Genomic DNA, 15,091 nt, shown 5'->3' on the forward strand with positions numbered 1-15,091 from the left:
AGCTCAGGGCCGGTAGGCAACCCAGTTGGGAGGTCAAGGCCAGTTGGCAAGTCAAGGCCGGTGGGGATGAGTCCGCTTGGGAGCTCAAGGCCAGTAGGAAGCCCGAGACCTGTTGGTAGCCCAGTTGGGAGCTCAAGGCCGGTGGGAAGCCCGGTAGGAAGCTCGAGGCCAGTAGGTAGATCAAGACCCGTTGGAAGAGATAGCCCAGGGAGTCCAGTTGGAAGCCCGGTCGGGAGGTCAAGACCAGTCGGAAGAGACAGCCCAGGGAGCCCGGTCGGAAGCTCAGGGAACCCGGTTGGGAGCTCAAGACCCGTTGGTAGACCTAGTGTAGGAAGGCCAGTCGGGATCTCAAACGGAAGGGACAGCTCTGGAAGGCCAGTTGGAGCCCCGGAGGGGTCACTCGGCGTAGGGGCGCCAGTTGGAGGCCCTGGCAACCCAAGATCTGTTGGCAGAGACAGACCAGGGAGACCAGTCGGAAGTCCTAGATCTATTGGGAGGGATAGATCAGGGAGCCCAGTTGGGAGTCCAAAATCTGTTGGAAGAGACAGATCAGGGAATCCAGTTGGGAGCTGGATCGGGAGAGACGGGAACCCAGTTGGAAGCCCAAGATCTGTTGGAAGAGACAGATCGGGAAAGCCAGTTGGAAGCCCGAGATCTGTGGGAAGTGACAATCCAGGCAACCCGGTTGGGAGCGGAAATGGGAGGCCAGTAGGTAACTCAAGACCTGTTGGAAAGAGCCCTGTAGGCAACTCAAGTCCTGTTGGCAAGCCTGTGGGCAGCTCAAGACCAGTAGGCAGCTCAAGCCCTGTAGGAAAGAGCCCTGTAGGCAGCTCAAGACCTGTGGGCAACTCAAGGCCTGATGGAAGGAGGCCTGACGGCAGCTCAAGCCCTGTAGGCAAGCCTGTTGGAAAGAGGCCTGATGGTAATTCAAGACCTGTGGGCAAAAGACCAGTAGGCAGCTCAAGACCTGTGGGCAACTCAAGGCCTGATGGAAGGAGGCCTGACGGCAGCTCAAGACCAGTAGGCAGGCCAAGTCCTGTTGGAAAGAGCCCTGTAGGCAAGCCTGTGGGCAACTCAAGACCTGTTGGCAACTCAAGACCACTTGGAAGAAGTCCTGTAGGCAGCTCAAGCCCTGTAGGCAAGCCTGTTGGAAAGAGGCCTGATGGTAATTCAAGACCCGTGGGCAAAAGACCAGTAGGCAACTCAAGGCCTGTTGGAAGTAGGCCTGATGGCAGCTCAAGCCCTGTAGGGAGCTCAAGACCTGTTGGAAGGAGGCCCGATGGCAGCTCAAGTCCTGTGGGCAAGCCTGTTGGAAGGAGGCCTGATGGCAACTCGAGACCTGTTGGAAAGAGCCCTGTAGGCAGCTCAAGTCCTGTGGGCAAACCTGTTGGCAACCCTGTAGGCAGCTCAAGACCTGTTGGAAGGAGACCTGATGGCAGCTCAAGCCCTGTAGGCAAGCCTGTTGGAAAGAGCCCTGTAGGTAGCTCAAGTCCTGTGGGCAAGCCTGTTGGAAGGAGGCCTGATGGTAACTCAAGACCAGTGGGCAAAAGACCAGTAGGCAGCTCAAGTCCTGTGGGCAAGCCAAGACCTGTTGGCAGTTCGAGGCTTGGGAAGCCAGTTGGCAACTCAAGACCTGGAAGCCCTGTTGGGAGGCCTGTTGGCAACTCGAGTCCGGGGAGACCTGTTGGCAACTCGAGTCCTGGGAGACCCGTTGGGAGCCCTGTTGGGAGCCCTGTTGGCAACTCAAGGCCGGGGAGGCTCGGGAAACCGGTTGGCAACTCGAGTCCTGGGAGGCTCGGGAGACCTGTTGGCAACTCGAGGCCGGGGAGACCCGTTGGGAGCCCTGTTGGGAGCCCTGTTGGCAACTCAAGGCCGGGGAGGCTCGGGAAACCGGTTGGCAACTCGAGTCCTGGGAGGCTCGGGAGACCTGTTGGCAACTCGAGGCCGGGGAGACCCGTTGGGAGCCCTGTTGGGAGCCCTGTTGGCAACTCAAGGCCGGGGAGGCTCGGGAAACCGGTTGGCAACTCGAGTCCTGGGAGGCTCGGGAGACCTGTTGGCAACTCGAGGCCGGGGAGACCCGTTGGGAGCCCTGTTGGGAGCCCTGTTGGCAACTCAAGGCCGGGGAGGCTCGGGAAACCGGTTGGCAACTCGAGTCCTGGGAGGCTCGGGAGACCTGTTGGCAACTCGAGGCCGGGGAGACCCGTTGGGAGCCCTGTTGGGAGCCCTGTTGGCAACTCAAGGCCGGGGAGGCTCGGGAAACCGGTTGGCAACTCGAGTCCTGGGAGGCTCGGGAGACCAGTTGGCAACTCGAGTCCTGGGAGGCTCGGGAGACCAGTTGGCAACTCGAGTCCTGGGAGGCTCGGGAGACCAGTTGGCAAACCTAGGCCAGTTGGGATGAGACCTGTCGGCAACTCAAGCCCTGTTGGCAACCCGAGGCCTGTTGGGAGGCCTGTCGGCAGGCCAGTTGGGAGGCCTGTTGGGATGAGGCCTGTCGGCAACTCAAGCCCTGTTGGAAGAGAAGGTAGCCCTGGAAGCGAAGGTAGCCCTGGAAGAGAAGGTAGTCCATTTGTTGGAAGAGGTAGTCCAGGATTTGGGACACCACTTATGACAACCTCAATCAAGGTTGACGGAAGTGGAAGCTGAAATCCGAGTGATGGAATCGGTGCTCCAGGAAGCTCAAGCCCGAGGCCTATTGATGGAAGCGGAATCCCGATGCCGAGGGAGAGGGCGGGAACGTTACCGCCAACGGTGGGAACTGGAATTCCGGTCGGAAGTGCGAGAGTCGGCAGAACGGCGGGTGGCAGACCGATGGACGGAAGTGCGAGGGTTGGCAGACCGATGGACGGCAGACCGACGGACGGCAGAACAGCTGGGAGGGCCGCTGGCAGAGCAGACGGGAGCACGGCTGGCAGAGCAGCTGGTAGAGACGGGAGCACCGCTGGTAGAGCAGCTGGTAGAGACGGGAGCACCGCTGGCAGAGCAGCTGGTAGAGACGGGAGCACGGCTGGTAGAGCAGCTGGTAGAGACGGGAGCACCGCTGGTAGAGCAGCTGGTAGAGACGGGAGCGCGGCTGGTAGAGCAGCTGGTAGAGACGGGAGCACCGCTGGTAGAGCAGCTGGTAGAGACGGGAGCACCGCTGGCAGAGCAGCTGGTAGAGACGGGAGCACCGCTGGCAGAGCAGCTGGTAGAGACGGGAGCACCGCTGGTAGAGCAGCTGGTAGAGACGGGAGCACCGCTGGCAGAGCAGCTGGTAGAGACGGGAGCACCGCTGGCAGAGCAGCTGGTAGAGCAGCCGGCGCTACAGAAGGTAGAATGGTCGGTAGCACGGCTGGTAAAACAGCTGGTAGAACAGCCGGCGCTACGGAAGGCAGAACAGTTGGTAGCACAGCTGGAAGAATAGCTGGAAGAACTGCTGGCGCCACAGAAGGTAGAGTGGTCGGTAGCACGGCTGGCAGAACAGCTGGCGCTACTGACGGCCGGACAGATGGCAGCACGGTTGGAAGAGCGGCGGGAAGAACGGCTGGAACGACTGGTAACTTGAGTTGAGGCACCGGAGCGGGCAGCGCATCTGCAACATTCAAGATCGAAAGGACGAAGCTCATAGTGAGCACATGTCGATAGACACGCCCCATGTTGAGGGACGGTGCAGCTGAGAGCTGTGGCCAATAGGTAGTGACAAGTAGAGACTGTACCTAGTCCAAATAGGGAGAGAGACCTAGTCTCCGGACGGTCAGTCCTTCGTGCAGTGTAGTGAGCGTGGTCAAACGAATGACAGTGGGCGTAAAGAAGGAGGTGGCTGCATTGGCGAGGAGCTCAGTTAGCAGAGGGTGCTACCAAGCCAATATACCTCTGAAAGCCCAGTACGACTGTTTACAATATTACAAAATACTCCGTGCCGATCGTTGGGCAAGTTAGTGCGCAATAGCCTCCATGCTGTAACCCACATCGCGTCCGGTCATGTTCATTCTTGCTGCAGGTCCAAACGGGGGCAAGCTGACGTACTCAGCATTGATATCCCTCAGCCATAGGCATGCGGCGAAGGCCGTTCTTCGGTCGTTCCCAAGGTCGTTCTTCGGCGATTCACAGAGTCCAGAGATCAACACATCCATCCGTGGAGCAATGTGCAGAGCATGTGGCCAAACGCCAAGACAAAATCTTTGCTACCTTCTTGAGCGGTCTACGGCGAAGGGCGTGAAAAGTATTTCCTGGAATGGTGGTAGCTTCTCATGGTGTAGTTACCTTCGCTATTTAGTATAGAAAGAATGCAAGTTCGGTGGTAATGGCCATGCAGCAATGCGAAAACTCGAGCACTTGCTCATGCGGAACCCCGCGTCGAGGCTGTGACACACCGACGACTCCGCATCGACTTAAATCTCCTCGGGTCTCAAGTATAGTTGTTTCCTACTCAACTGCACTTGCTGTCCTCCTGCTTGGGGTGGACGGCGACCATGAACAAAGAGATCCACTTGAGCACTCACAGAAAGCTGTTCAGATATCGGTAGCGTCCTGGGCATTCCTCGGGTGCTGTCAAGCGGACCCACGCATGTACGGTCATATACAAACGGAAGGAATGCAGTGCGGGAGGAGCCGTTCGATAGGGCGAGAACCAAATGTCGCTCGCTACAGACACGAAGAAATATAATTGATGCCCGGCAACGGCCTCTGCTTGAGAAATGCCATGGTGCAGAGGACTGGTTGAGTCTAGGCAAGTGCAAAGACTGTGAACGCAGCAAGTCTATAAACTGTCAACACCTGGACGGTAGAGGTATGGAATGTTGTCGATTTCTTTGCCCAAGCTACCAAGCAGATTAGGAGCGTCGTCCAGTCTGATCTCAGATTGCAACCAACATCAGGATTAGAGATGCAGTAGCTTCATGAATGCACACACATTCAATTGTGCGTACGCAGGCGATGACGGACTTTGTATGAGAGAGTAACGAGTCTACAATCGCTCAGACAGGAACAGCCTATTAACGGAATTAAATCTCGATAGGAACATCTCATTGACGGAGATGGGAAAATGGTATGAGAGCGGTTCCCAGGCGTGAAGATGCAGGTGGATAAAAGTACGCGCCAAAAGCATGACGCGTGATTGGCTTGGCAGCGCTCTGACCATCTCAGTGCATCAGTTCCGAGCGCTCGTCACTCGACAGTCTCACTGATCATCCATTGCATCACGTTATGAACAGCCAGCCGTCGACCTCGGACCGCAATGACAATGAACAGTCGTCTTCGCCTAAGCGGAAGAAGGTACGGCAAAAGTACGCGCCGAAAGCATGTATGTCGCGTCTATAGTTCATCCACAAGACCCATGTTTGTTTCTCGAATCCGTTCCGATCATTCCGCGGTTGCTGTTGTGAGCATTGCAGCGTTTCAAGATGCTTCCGAAGCTGCATTGTAGCTGACATGGCACCCTAGGCGTGTCCTGTAGGAGATCAAAGTTGAAAGTAGGCTACAGTCTGCCTCTCCCGTGCACATGTGTGCTAATGTGTCACAGTGCTCCGGCCACAACCCCTGCCAGCGCTGTCGGGATCACGGCAAGCGCTGCTTCTTTTCAGAGGACCAGACGGCAGCTGAAGCCTTGCAAAATCTTAGTCGGCCTTCGCTTCCACAGCAAGCGGCCAACCCCGTGTCAGAGAGCAACGGTAGCAGCCTTACACGACGTAACCTTATGCCCCGACATCGGGACAATGAGCGAACAGCCAGTGATGCGAGCGATCTTGGCCTGTCAATGGAGGCACGCATGTCTCGTATCGAGGTCATGATGGAGGCTCTACTACAAGAACGAGCTATGTACGCAGCGTCCAATGGGAATCCTGAGCGTGACGACACTGGCAGTGACATTCCAATGTCGTTACCCTTAGTAGACCCCATTAACCCAGCTCTATCCTTCCTGAGCCAGCCACCACACGACAGTCAGCCTCAAGATGCCATAGACCCACTGCTGGGCACCGATACTACTACTATACGGTTCGGCGGTCAGAGCTTCGTCTTTCCTGTTCCGACCGTGTATCAGAATCACATTGACACCTTTTTCCGTGAACTACAGGTTTGTCATCCTTGTATCGACGAACATCTTTTTCGAACCCGAAGCGTTAAGATGCTAGCAGAAGCAAAAGTGCACCCAGACAATGCATGCTTCCTGGCTTTGAATTACATCATATTCGCCCTACATGCCGCTTCGACAGAGGGTACAAGGCCTGGCTCTGATGATAAACTTGCAGGGTGGCATTGGCTTCAGCTCGCTGATGACGTGATTGGCAAGAGACAGTTTTACGGACAAGGAGATATCAGCCTAGCGCAATTCTTATTCTTGAAGGTTCGCAATGTTCCCGCTCTGGCGGCTATTGATTGACACCAGCAGGCAATCTACTGCACCCTGGTCGACCAGCCCGGTCTTGCTTATAGCTCGATAGGATCTGCCAGCAGTTACGTGCTTCAACAAGGTCTCAACCGTCAAGCCTCTCTTCACGAAGCCGGGGTCTGGGAGTCTTTCGAGCGCTTACGCGTATTCTGGAACATCCTCATCGCAGATCGTCGCATATCTTTGTCCTGCGGTCGTCCCTACACCATACGAGATACAGATATTGATGTGGAAAGGCCGAGCAATTTTTACCAGCGGGTAGGTTTCTGAGACATGTAAAGAGCACCTGCATCTGACATGCATCATAGGGCATAGCTCCAAACTTGCAGCTCTCGCAAGAGCACGCCCAGATCCACAAAGTTGACAGCGAAAGCAAGTTCTTGGGCTGCATGGTTGACTGGTCCCGTTTCGCTGGCTCGCTGTGGGACGGCGTCCTCGCCGCCCATGTATCTGCGGACACTCTTGCTGATAACGTCGCCACGTTTGATGCCGCTGTGGCTGATTTCCTCGACAACACGTTGCAGGCGCTGAAAACTGACTTTCACCCATCGCAGCGCCACCCCTATGTCTGTATGAGCTTCGACAATCTCCGAGTCATTGCTCGGCGTACGGTGGTGACTTCTCTGGATTTTGAACGTGCTACCGTGCTCGACTGCAGCAGACTCGCTGTTGACACGCTCGCACATGTTCAAGCGTACGATGCTGATATCAGATACCCGTTGACGTGCATTCTGCGACACCATATCGTACCCTCTTTGGCAAGCAGTCTCCTTCTGCTCTGCAGCATCCTTGTCAGCGACCTAGACGCTTTCGGTCTTCCCCTAGACGAGTGGCTCCCGTTGGTTCACGCGACCTTTGACAGCACCGTTGCTCTTCTTCTCGATCTAGCAGACGAGCTCTCATCTGCTCGCCGTGTGCTCAGGGATTTCGAAAAGATTCTTCCAGTGGTACAAGCGGTGCTTGCAAGATGGTCTGCCCAGACCCAGCTCCTCCAAGGCCCATTGGAGTGGGGCATAGTGAGAGATATCATCCCGCCAAACGTCACAGAGCTTCTTCCCTACACCGAACAGGTCCCCGACATCCGCTCAAAGGCGCTCCAGGGGATGTGGGCCGGCAACGGAGGGCACCTGGAGACAGACCGCAGCTGGGATGAGAGCTACGGAGTACGCGGCGCACGAAGTGGTGTACTCTGGATATGAAACACATGAAGCAGAATGTAGCGGGCGTTTGTCATAGTTTGATTGTTTATGTACCCGTATCGCTGTGCTTGGCTCATATAGATACCCATTTTCTTGCCGTAGATGTAGCGGGCGTTAGTTACATTACAGTCAATGTCAGACAGTTGTGGCTGCATCACCGTTGTTCACTGTTCACTTGCGGCATCAGCTTTCACACTCCGTGCATTGCTATTTGTCGTGATATACCTACCTACCTTCTCTATGAGTAAGAGGCGTCTCTTGTTCCGCAATACTATCTTTCGTTTCTTTCTCTACACCCTCTTGTATATATGAGACAGTTTCGCATTGATACTGATGTGCTCAAGTGCACTGTGTTTGAGAGACTATGGCCCGTCTGACCACCCCATACCTTCTCTCTTAGCCTGGGCATCCTTAAGAGAGTCAAATAGCAGCAATACCCGATGCCGCAGAGGTAGTGATACATCGCCTCAACCATTTGAAACCATCAATCGAAGGGTGGGTTGTAGTAGCACACTGACGCCGTATTCCAGATCCGGCCCAGACACATCTACAACGGCCCCATGGTAATCTTCGTGGTATACACATCACATGCACTGAATGAACGACACGGCACCCGCTGGTTCCCAGCACCATCCCGTCCCCATCCGGCTGATCACGATCACTGCGCATGTGCCCGTGGGCGAGGGTTCAAGGGACACGTGGAGCAGGGCACTGCGATCCCGCGCCTCCAGGACGCAAAGCAACAACGCCATCCACACTATCAGACACCAACTGCATCCAAGAAGCCACGCATCACGCACCCCCGAGTCACCACACTCACAGCCGAGACGCCGCGTCCAACACACCCACCGCTTACCGCTACTCCCCACGCTCGATTCCCACGCTCGATTCTCACCCCCGATCCACGCACCCAGACGCACACCTCGCTCACCGCGACACACGCACGCAGCATCTCGCCGTCCAGACAGCGCCCGTGCGCATGCCCGCCGATGATACGGAGAGGTGTTCGGATGCTACAGCCGCAGCGTTGCTGGAGTGACGCAGGTACAGCGCATCGACGAGACCCGTGCGGCGGTGTGGACGGTGGTCACAGCGCGTGGGCTCTGGGACTGCGGGATGGCACTGTGGCGAGTATACAGGACATGCGGTGGTGGTTGGGTTGGGTGCGAAGGAGCGTTCTTGATACAGCCGGGGCAGGGCATGGGCGATTCAGGGGTGTCGGTTTGGACGCACAGTTGCTGTTGGGCTTACTGGGGGGGTTGCTGCGGTGGTGGGCGGTTTGGGAGGACATTGGCATCGAGATCGGATGGCATGTATACGAAATGAACGCGCGTGTTCAGGTGCAGAGTCGCGGTGTCCCCTAACCGTGCAGTGCTTCCGAGCGCATGCGATATCTCGCGTCGGGCAGCGTTGACCGCTTCGCGCTGACAGAGTCCTCATGGCAACCATCGCGACGGCGAGCTCGAGGCAGCTGTCGCTCCTCGAACGACACCTCATCTCCGAGCACAGCAGAGACATGCATCGCGCGACTCGCCCTCGAGCTCCGCACGGCACGCTCAGACTACCCACCCACACCTACTGTGCCTCTGGCCATCGGCCCCCATTATCAGGCACCAGTCCCCCCCCTCGCTTGATAGCGGTGTTCTAACCGCCGCCGACACCGTGCCCACACAACTCCACTTGTATCGTTACGCTGTATCAATACCGCACCCCACTTTTGTCCGTTACAGAGGGAAGGTGGTACCTTGGGGCGACGTCTCTGCCCTACGCTGGGCATCCCAGCCCAAGAGCGTCGTGGACGATGTGAGACGACCCACTACCCGCAAGTCAGGTGCGACTAACCCGCACGTTCACCAGAAGCATTATCCTCAACCAACGCGGCGCCCTGGTTCACCGGCACACTTGCACTGATCCTGGGCAAAGGCGTGGCGTAGAAGGCGCGGGCGACGAGCTAGAAACGCGCTTTGCGCTGTAGCTGCATGCGCTGCACGACACGAAGGCAGCCAGCAGAATCTGCAGTCTGCAAGATGGGCAAACGTGGGCGTTAGTGCCGTGTTGCAATGCGCATGGAACGCATTTGGAAGCCCGTTGCTCAGGCGTGACGCGCGCGCTCATCCAGCGCATCGCGCTTCGGATGGGTCGCGGATGGGCGCGTCTGGGCGCTGCAGCCACGCAACGACAGTTCCGAGCAGTGTCACTCGTGCAGCGCGCTCAGGTAGAGGCTCAAGAGACGCAATAGGAAGGGCACTAGCAAGCGCTGCAGATGAGGCTCTGCGGGAAGCCCAGGCTCAAACAGGGCATCATGGTTGCGCTGACCGGCTGCGAGCGTGGCTCAGCGACACGCAAAGCGCGAAAATTGTGTGGAGCCGGCGTGCAAAATAGAGTCGTGCCTTGCGGTCTTAAGAGAGTCTGGATGCGTGGCTGGAACGCGGGTGTGCTCGCTGTGCGTTGCAATTTGCAGCACGCGCCCGGGTCATTTCGGAACAAAGCGTTGTCGGGCGCGGAGAGGCGATGAGTTGCACGTGAAACCGTCTGGGAACGTGAAAAACTATGGGTTCGTGCGTGTTGAGAGTGGCCCTTTGTCGTGACGTGACCCACACAAGGGATAGCTGGCATGAGCTTATCCCTTTGCCGAGGGCAGACTTCTCTGGTTCGGGTTTGGCAGATGGAACGCTGTGCGGTTGCTTTGTCGGAAGGATTCAGGGCAGTGAAAACAGCAGAAATTCTCGATGGTGCTGACGAGTGGGAGAAGGATTGGATGGGAAGGCGCGGCGACTGACGAAAAGAGTGAGTACGTCGGCGAAGACCCGGCAAAAGACGTTTGAGGCTCTGCGGCTGTTGCCTTGTTGCACGCTGCATCGAAGCTCTGCAGAACATCAGCATTTTCCACGACTCAACAAAAGAAGACGCACTATTGACGGACGCTACGACCTCGTAGATAGGTATCATAGAGATCTGTCGAAAGGGTGCGATCCGCCTTTAGCCTTCCGCGGGCATGCGGGCCCCTGTACATACTGCAGCATGCGTGCCTTGAGGTCGACAGCGTCAACCAACTGTGTAACACGAGCTTGCGTGGTGTTGATCGTCCAAAGAGCGGTGTCGAGCAGTTGAGCGATTTGTTGTTGTGAGCCCTGACCGGAAGGCCTCACAGCCGCCACAATCTAGGACCAAAGTCTAAGCAGAGCGAGTGTTTTCAACCATTGCCCCTGCACGCGAGCGCATCGTCTGCAAAAGATGCAGTCTGCCGAGTCGATGCGCAGATCGACTCGCACCTTGTCGAGCTGAGGCTGGGGCCTGCTGTGCTTCAGCTCACAATGACGTATGCACCCTCCGCGATGCTTTTCGCGAGAACATGGGTCTTGATGTCCAAATGATCCTGTTTCAAACACACGAGGCTGCAAGATGCATCCGTAGATCCGGTCACATCACGATGGGTTTGGATACGTTGGATGCAGTTAATGATCGACAGCGCGTACCTGCGTATTGGACGAAAGGTACGTCATGGCAGCGCCCCGCGGCTGCGTCCCCACGGTAATGCGGAGCCCCGGTCTTCCAGAAGCCCACGACACCATGGACGGCCCTTCTTAGCCTTGGGACGGCGAGACCCTCAGCACCACCGACGCAAAGCGCGCCAGCATTATACCCACATCTCAAGGGTCTCAGGCCCTGGATCGTCCTGAGACCTCGAGTCGAGGTTCAGACACGCTGTTTGCGGGGATCAGGATCGTCGGAAATCTGGGAAGTTGATGCGAAAAGAAGAATTGCCTCCTGCCGCATGCAACACAGTCGCAACATACGAGTCAGGAATGCGCTGTCTCTAGCCTGTCAGGCGCTCTTGGACGGTGTTTCGATGTGTAACATCTTCGTTTGGTCTGGGGTTGCCGGTTAGGGAAAGCCTTGGTGTTGCGCCAGCAGACGGGGAAGCGAATTAGTCTTCCGGTGGCTGTAATTGATCGGTACAGCAGCGGAAACATCCCCCTGTGACCTGAATTTAGGAAGTTTATCAATTGGTTGCTGATCAGTGGCTGGGGGCTCATTGTCGCCCTGGCTGCAATGGCGAAACGCGAGGGCCGAGCTGCGCAACGCTATCGCAAATCAAGATGAGGCAATGTCTGAAGAACAGACATGTGCAAGGTGAATATCGCCATACGTTGTTATTGCGCAGGTTGGCGATGCACCAGGATGTGTCGCGTGGAGTGTATCCCAAAGCGGCAGTTGAACCCCACGGCGCTCCGCTTTTGCGGGGAAGCAGATGAGCCTTGAGGTGCAAATTCAACCAGCGCAGGTGACCGTTGGATAACCGTTTTGCCCTACCAGGAACAGCGAATCCCAGCACCAGGGTTTGTCTGCGGTTGCAGAGATCAAGACACGTAACAAAACATGAAAAGAAACGTACCGAACACGCGCCTGCCTCATTTGCCCAGCTTGGTAGCGGCACCCGATTTGCTACGTCAGTCTCAAGAGCCAGCGCTGAGTAGTGTACTCACTAGTTAAGCTGCCGAGCAGGACAGTTTGTGCACATGAACAGTTCGCATCATACCTTCGATCTCGTCAGAACAGTCTGATGTGTTGTCAATTTGGCTATCAGGTGGTCATCTCGCCCAGACCCAATTGGGATGCCTGAGGATGAACGACTCCATATTGACGTTAGAGTTCATCGTCAAAGCGCTGATGTCGGACCGTGAATGATGTTAGTGCCTTCGTATCGACGACTTTACCTCGCTGGAATGACGTTCGCACAAGGAACGTGCGACGGCAGTGTGATCAGATCAATGTGACGACCGAGGCTGCCTGGAACCGTCACTCGTACATTGATTCTACAGAGATCAGTTCATGGGGTATCAAATGTTACCGGAATTCTCTCCGTTCGGCGAATCGTTGAAATCGGGACCAATGCTTATGAGCTGATGGCGATGGTGCTAGGCGGAATGTAGCCAGCCACACCGTGCCTCGGCAGCTGCATACGGCAACTTTGTAGCGCCTTCTTCCTCAATGCAACCGAGCTATCGACTTGTGAAGTTGTGAAAGTCGACGGCACGTGGGACTTGCGGAGATTGCATCAGCAGGGTTGGAGTGAGGAGCAGGATCGAAATGCGGAGTGTAGGGCTGCATGATGGGCGAACGCATTAGCAGAGACATCCATGTAGAAGGTTGGTCCTCGTGTTATTGCTGGTATCTCTCATGTGCCTCGGTAGGTCGTAATGTTTGTCGGCTTCGCACTCTTACATGTCAGATGCTTGAACGTCCTCGTTGTTACATCACGCCTAATCGCTGAGGGTCTGAAATTGGTTTTGACCGCCATGAACGCGGGGCGCTGAGACATGCCAGCGAGATCTGGGGTGACAACGCACGTTTGCTCAGCCTTGTCGCGGTGGAGGGTGGGGAGGTTTCATATTTGTCTCTCGAATCTTACAATCCCACTGATCTACAAAGATCGCGATTGACATCAAGCCATCAAAGATCAGGCACCACACAGTGGCTGCAACGGTCAGATGCTCGAGTCCGCTTCTCAACAGGGTACTGCAGCAAATTCTCGGCTGCTGTAGGCTTTGGAGAATATGTCCGCTTTGTATTCACCGCTTCGATTCAGATCTTGGTATTGTAGATCATTTCGTCTCGACCATGAGATGCTTGCTTGTGGCAGATTTGGTTGGCTACTGTAGTACATCCAGGAGTTCGGGATGTGGGGCCTGGAGTAACAAGAAACCTCACAGCATATCCATATTAAGACGGAGACGTGCTTCTTACCGTTTAACCCTTTCACGAAGGGACATGGGGCCTGCAGGAGCGCAAATCCACCAAGCTCTAGACAAGCAACAGACTGGAGGCATTACGAGGAGTAGGAAGGATGGAGCTGACGTCGACGCGCGTCAAGCTGATAGGGTACAACTCTCGGAACCGTTTCGCTGATACGCAGAGTGTGGCTGAAGATGGTCGCCAGCGGACGCAGGGAAGTATTGATGAAATGCTGGCGTCTCACAGCGCCGTGCGGTACCGTAAATCTCCCACGAGCATTTCCGAATTGAGTATCCAAGCTCTCGATATAAGGGATCCGCAGTACATTGCAGCCGCCGTACGCTGCATTTGACCGATATCCGACCTTTGAGCAGTTGAGTTTGTCGAAGGATTGCAGATAAATTGGACGCCGAGTCTGCATACAGCAGTTCCGGCGAGAGGCGCACATCACCATTAAGCGGGACCTGTAGTGTGACAGTGCAGAGCATGTGATGAGCCCCCACGAGTGCGACGAATGGAAGTCGTGATATGCGAAATAAGGTGACCGTAGGTCTATCACAGTCGCAGGACGTGGGCTGAGAGCGTACTACCGAAGAGACGGGAAAGTGCTATCTGAAGCCTCCCGTGGTGGCGGAGACTCCCTGTACATGAGGCTGAAGGGGCGACAAGTAAGAGGATGAGCATGTCTCGAGCAGTTCAGATGACCTCTCTGCAGGCGCTAAGTTGCCAGCGCATCGACACCCTGACCGGCTGTGTCGCGGGGTAGTGCAGCGGGTGCCTGTTAAGGCAGTACCGCTCATCTTGTTTCTCATGATGACTGTTGTTTTTAGATGCCGGCTGATCGATGGTATCGCGAATAGCAGCGTGAAGAGCAATGTGAGCGGGGGCGCGGCTGCGGATGACGCGCACGCGAATGCAGGTTGCTCGCAAACCTGCGAACGATTTTGTGGGAACACGTTAGGTAAACAGTCTTCGCCAGTGTGGGAGGATAAGACTTGACCATACGTGGTGTTGATGTACGGCGGGGACGCGAGAAAAGATGGTGTTGTGGTGTCAACAGTCAAGTCATGACGTGTTAAACCTCCGAACGCCCCCTCGCTACAACAGTCGCGGCCCGCAGACAGTCAGGTGGCAGCGAAGAAATTGTGGGTGGGAGAAGGTTTGCAAAGGTGCACTGCGGTCGACACCTGATCCGTAAGGCTGAAGCACGGCGGGACCGCCGTCGAGATTGAGGCGCACGGCTCACAAGCCATACTCACCTATTTTGGATTCTAATTGCGCAAGGAGGGTCTCACGAGGTCTTCGAGTACAGCATGCAGCGACCTGTGATGGGACTGTTGTTGTTGGCTCTGAAGGCAGGCACGCACCTCAGTCACGGTGACAGGAGGGCGGCCCGAGGAAGAGCCAAAAGGCAATAGTAGTCGTCACGAGGAGAGAACTCCATGTCTCAGAGGTTGTTGTCAACAAACACTGATCATGGTGACACGCATGCCGTTCAAGCAATCTGCCACAAGAGGCAGACATAGCGCTCAGTGGGGAAGAGTAAGCGAGTTCCGCCATTGGGTGGCATCTGTGCTGCATTGCAGAGTCTGCATAAGCGCTTGCTGGGCGCACAGCTTTGCAGATGAATCAGAAGAGCGGTAAGAAACCTACCGAACAGGTCAGTCTTCCGTATCAGACTTGCATCTTGTTGAGTTCAGACGACCATGACAGCTGCGGAGATGGCATCAGCCTGTCGTGTCCAATGCTCAGACAGTCATCATGGCGCACAATCAATGCAGAGTGTTTGTAA

At 55.9% G+C, this 15,091-nt stretch overlaps 3 protein-coding genes across 3 annotated transcripts; 2 read left to right on the top strand and 1 right to left on the bottom strand.

Annotated features, from left to right (window-relative positions):
• The first annotated feature begins 5,037 nt into the window (after positions 1–5,037).
• C7974DRAFT_182614 (uncharacterized protein) lies at positions 5,038–7,732 on the top strand. The gene is made up of 6 exons (XM_046136387.1): positions 5,038–5,066; positions 5,122–5,278; positions 5,419–5,447; positions 5,498–6,319; positions 6,365–6,622; positions 6,673–7,732. Exons 2-6 carry the CDS (start codon positions 5,182–5,184, stop codon positions 7,561–7,563), a joined length of 2,097 nt encoding a protein of 698 aa, XP_045996952.1. The 5' UTR covers positions 5,038–5,066; positions 5,122–5,181; the 3' UTR covers positions 7,564–7,732.
• A 1-nt stretch (position 7,733) lies between these two features.
• On the top strand, positions 7,734–9,048 carry C7974DRAFT_182615 (uncharacterized protein). The gene has a single exon (XM_046136388.1). It carries the CDS (start codon positions 8,124–8,126, stop codon positions 8,925–8,927), a length of 804 nt encoding a protein of 267 aa, XP_045996953.1. The 5' UTR covers positions 7,734–8,123; the 3' UTR covers positions 8,928–9,048.
• A 527-nt stretch (positions 9,049–9,575) lies between these two features.
• C7974DRAFT_182617 (uncharacterized protein) lies at positions 9,576–10,762 on the bottom strand. The gene has a single exon (XM_046136389.1). It carries the CDS (start codon positions 10,510–10,512, stop codon positions 9,811–9,813), a length of 702 nt encoding a protein of 233 aa, XP_045996954.1. The 5' UTR covers positions 10,513–10,762; the 3' UTR covers positions 9,576–9,810.
• Positions 10,763–15,091: the final 4,329 nt, after the last annotated feature.

This window comes from Boeremia exigua (assembly GCF_020726555.1).
Source record: "Boeremia exigua strain MPI-SDFR-AT-0100 chromosome Unknown C7974scaffold_6, whole genome shotgun sequence".
Lineage (NCBI taxonomy): Eukaryota > Fungi > Ascomycota > Dothideomycetes > Pleosporales > Didymellaceae > Boeremia > Boeremia exigua.

Excerpts from the sequence above, each read along its gene's own strand:
- C7974DRAFT_182614 (XM_046136387.1), top strand. The coding sequence starts at position 5,182 with ATGAACAGCCAGCCGTCGACCTCGGACCGCAATGACAATGAACAGTCG. Across the intron at positions 5,279-5,418 it reads AAAGTACGCGCCGAAAGCAT|GCGTGTCCTGTAGGAGATCA; the intron begins GTATGTCGCGTC and ends ATGGCACCCTAG. Across the intron at positions 6,320-6,364 it reads CGCAATTCTTATTCTTGAAG|GCAATCTACTGCACCCTGGT; the intron begins GTTCGCAATGTT and ends TGACACCAGCAG.
- C7974DRAFT_182615 (XM_046136388.1), top strand. The coding sequence starts at position 8,124 with ATGGTAATCTTCGTGGTATACACATCACATGCACTGAATGAACGACAC.
- C7974DRAFT_182617 (XM_046136389.1), bottom strand. The coding sequence starts at position 10,512 with ATGATACCTATCTACGAGGTCGTAGCGTCCGTCAATAGTGCGTCTTCT.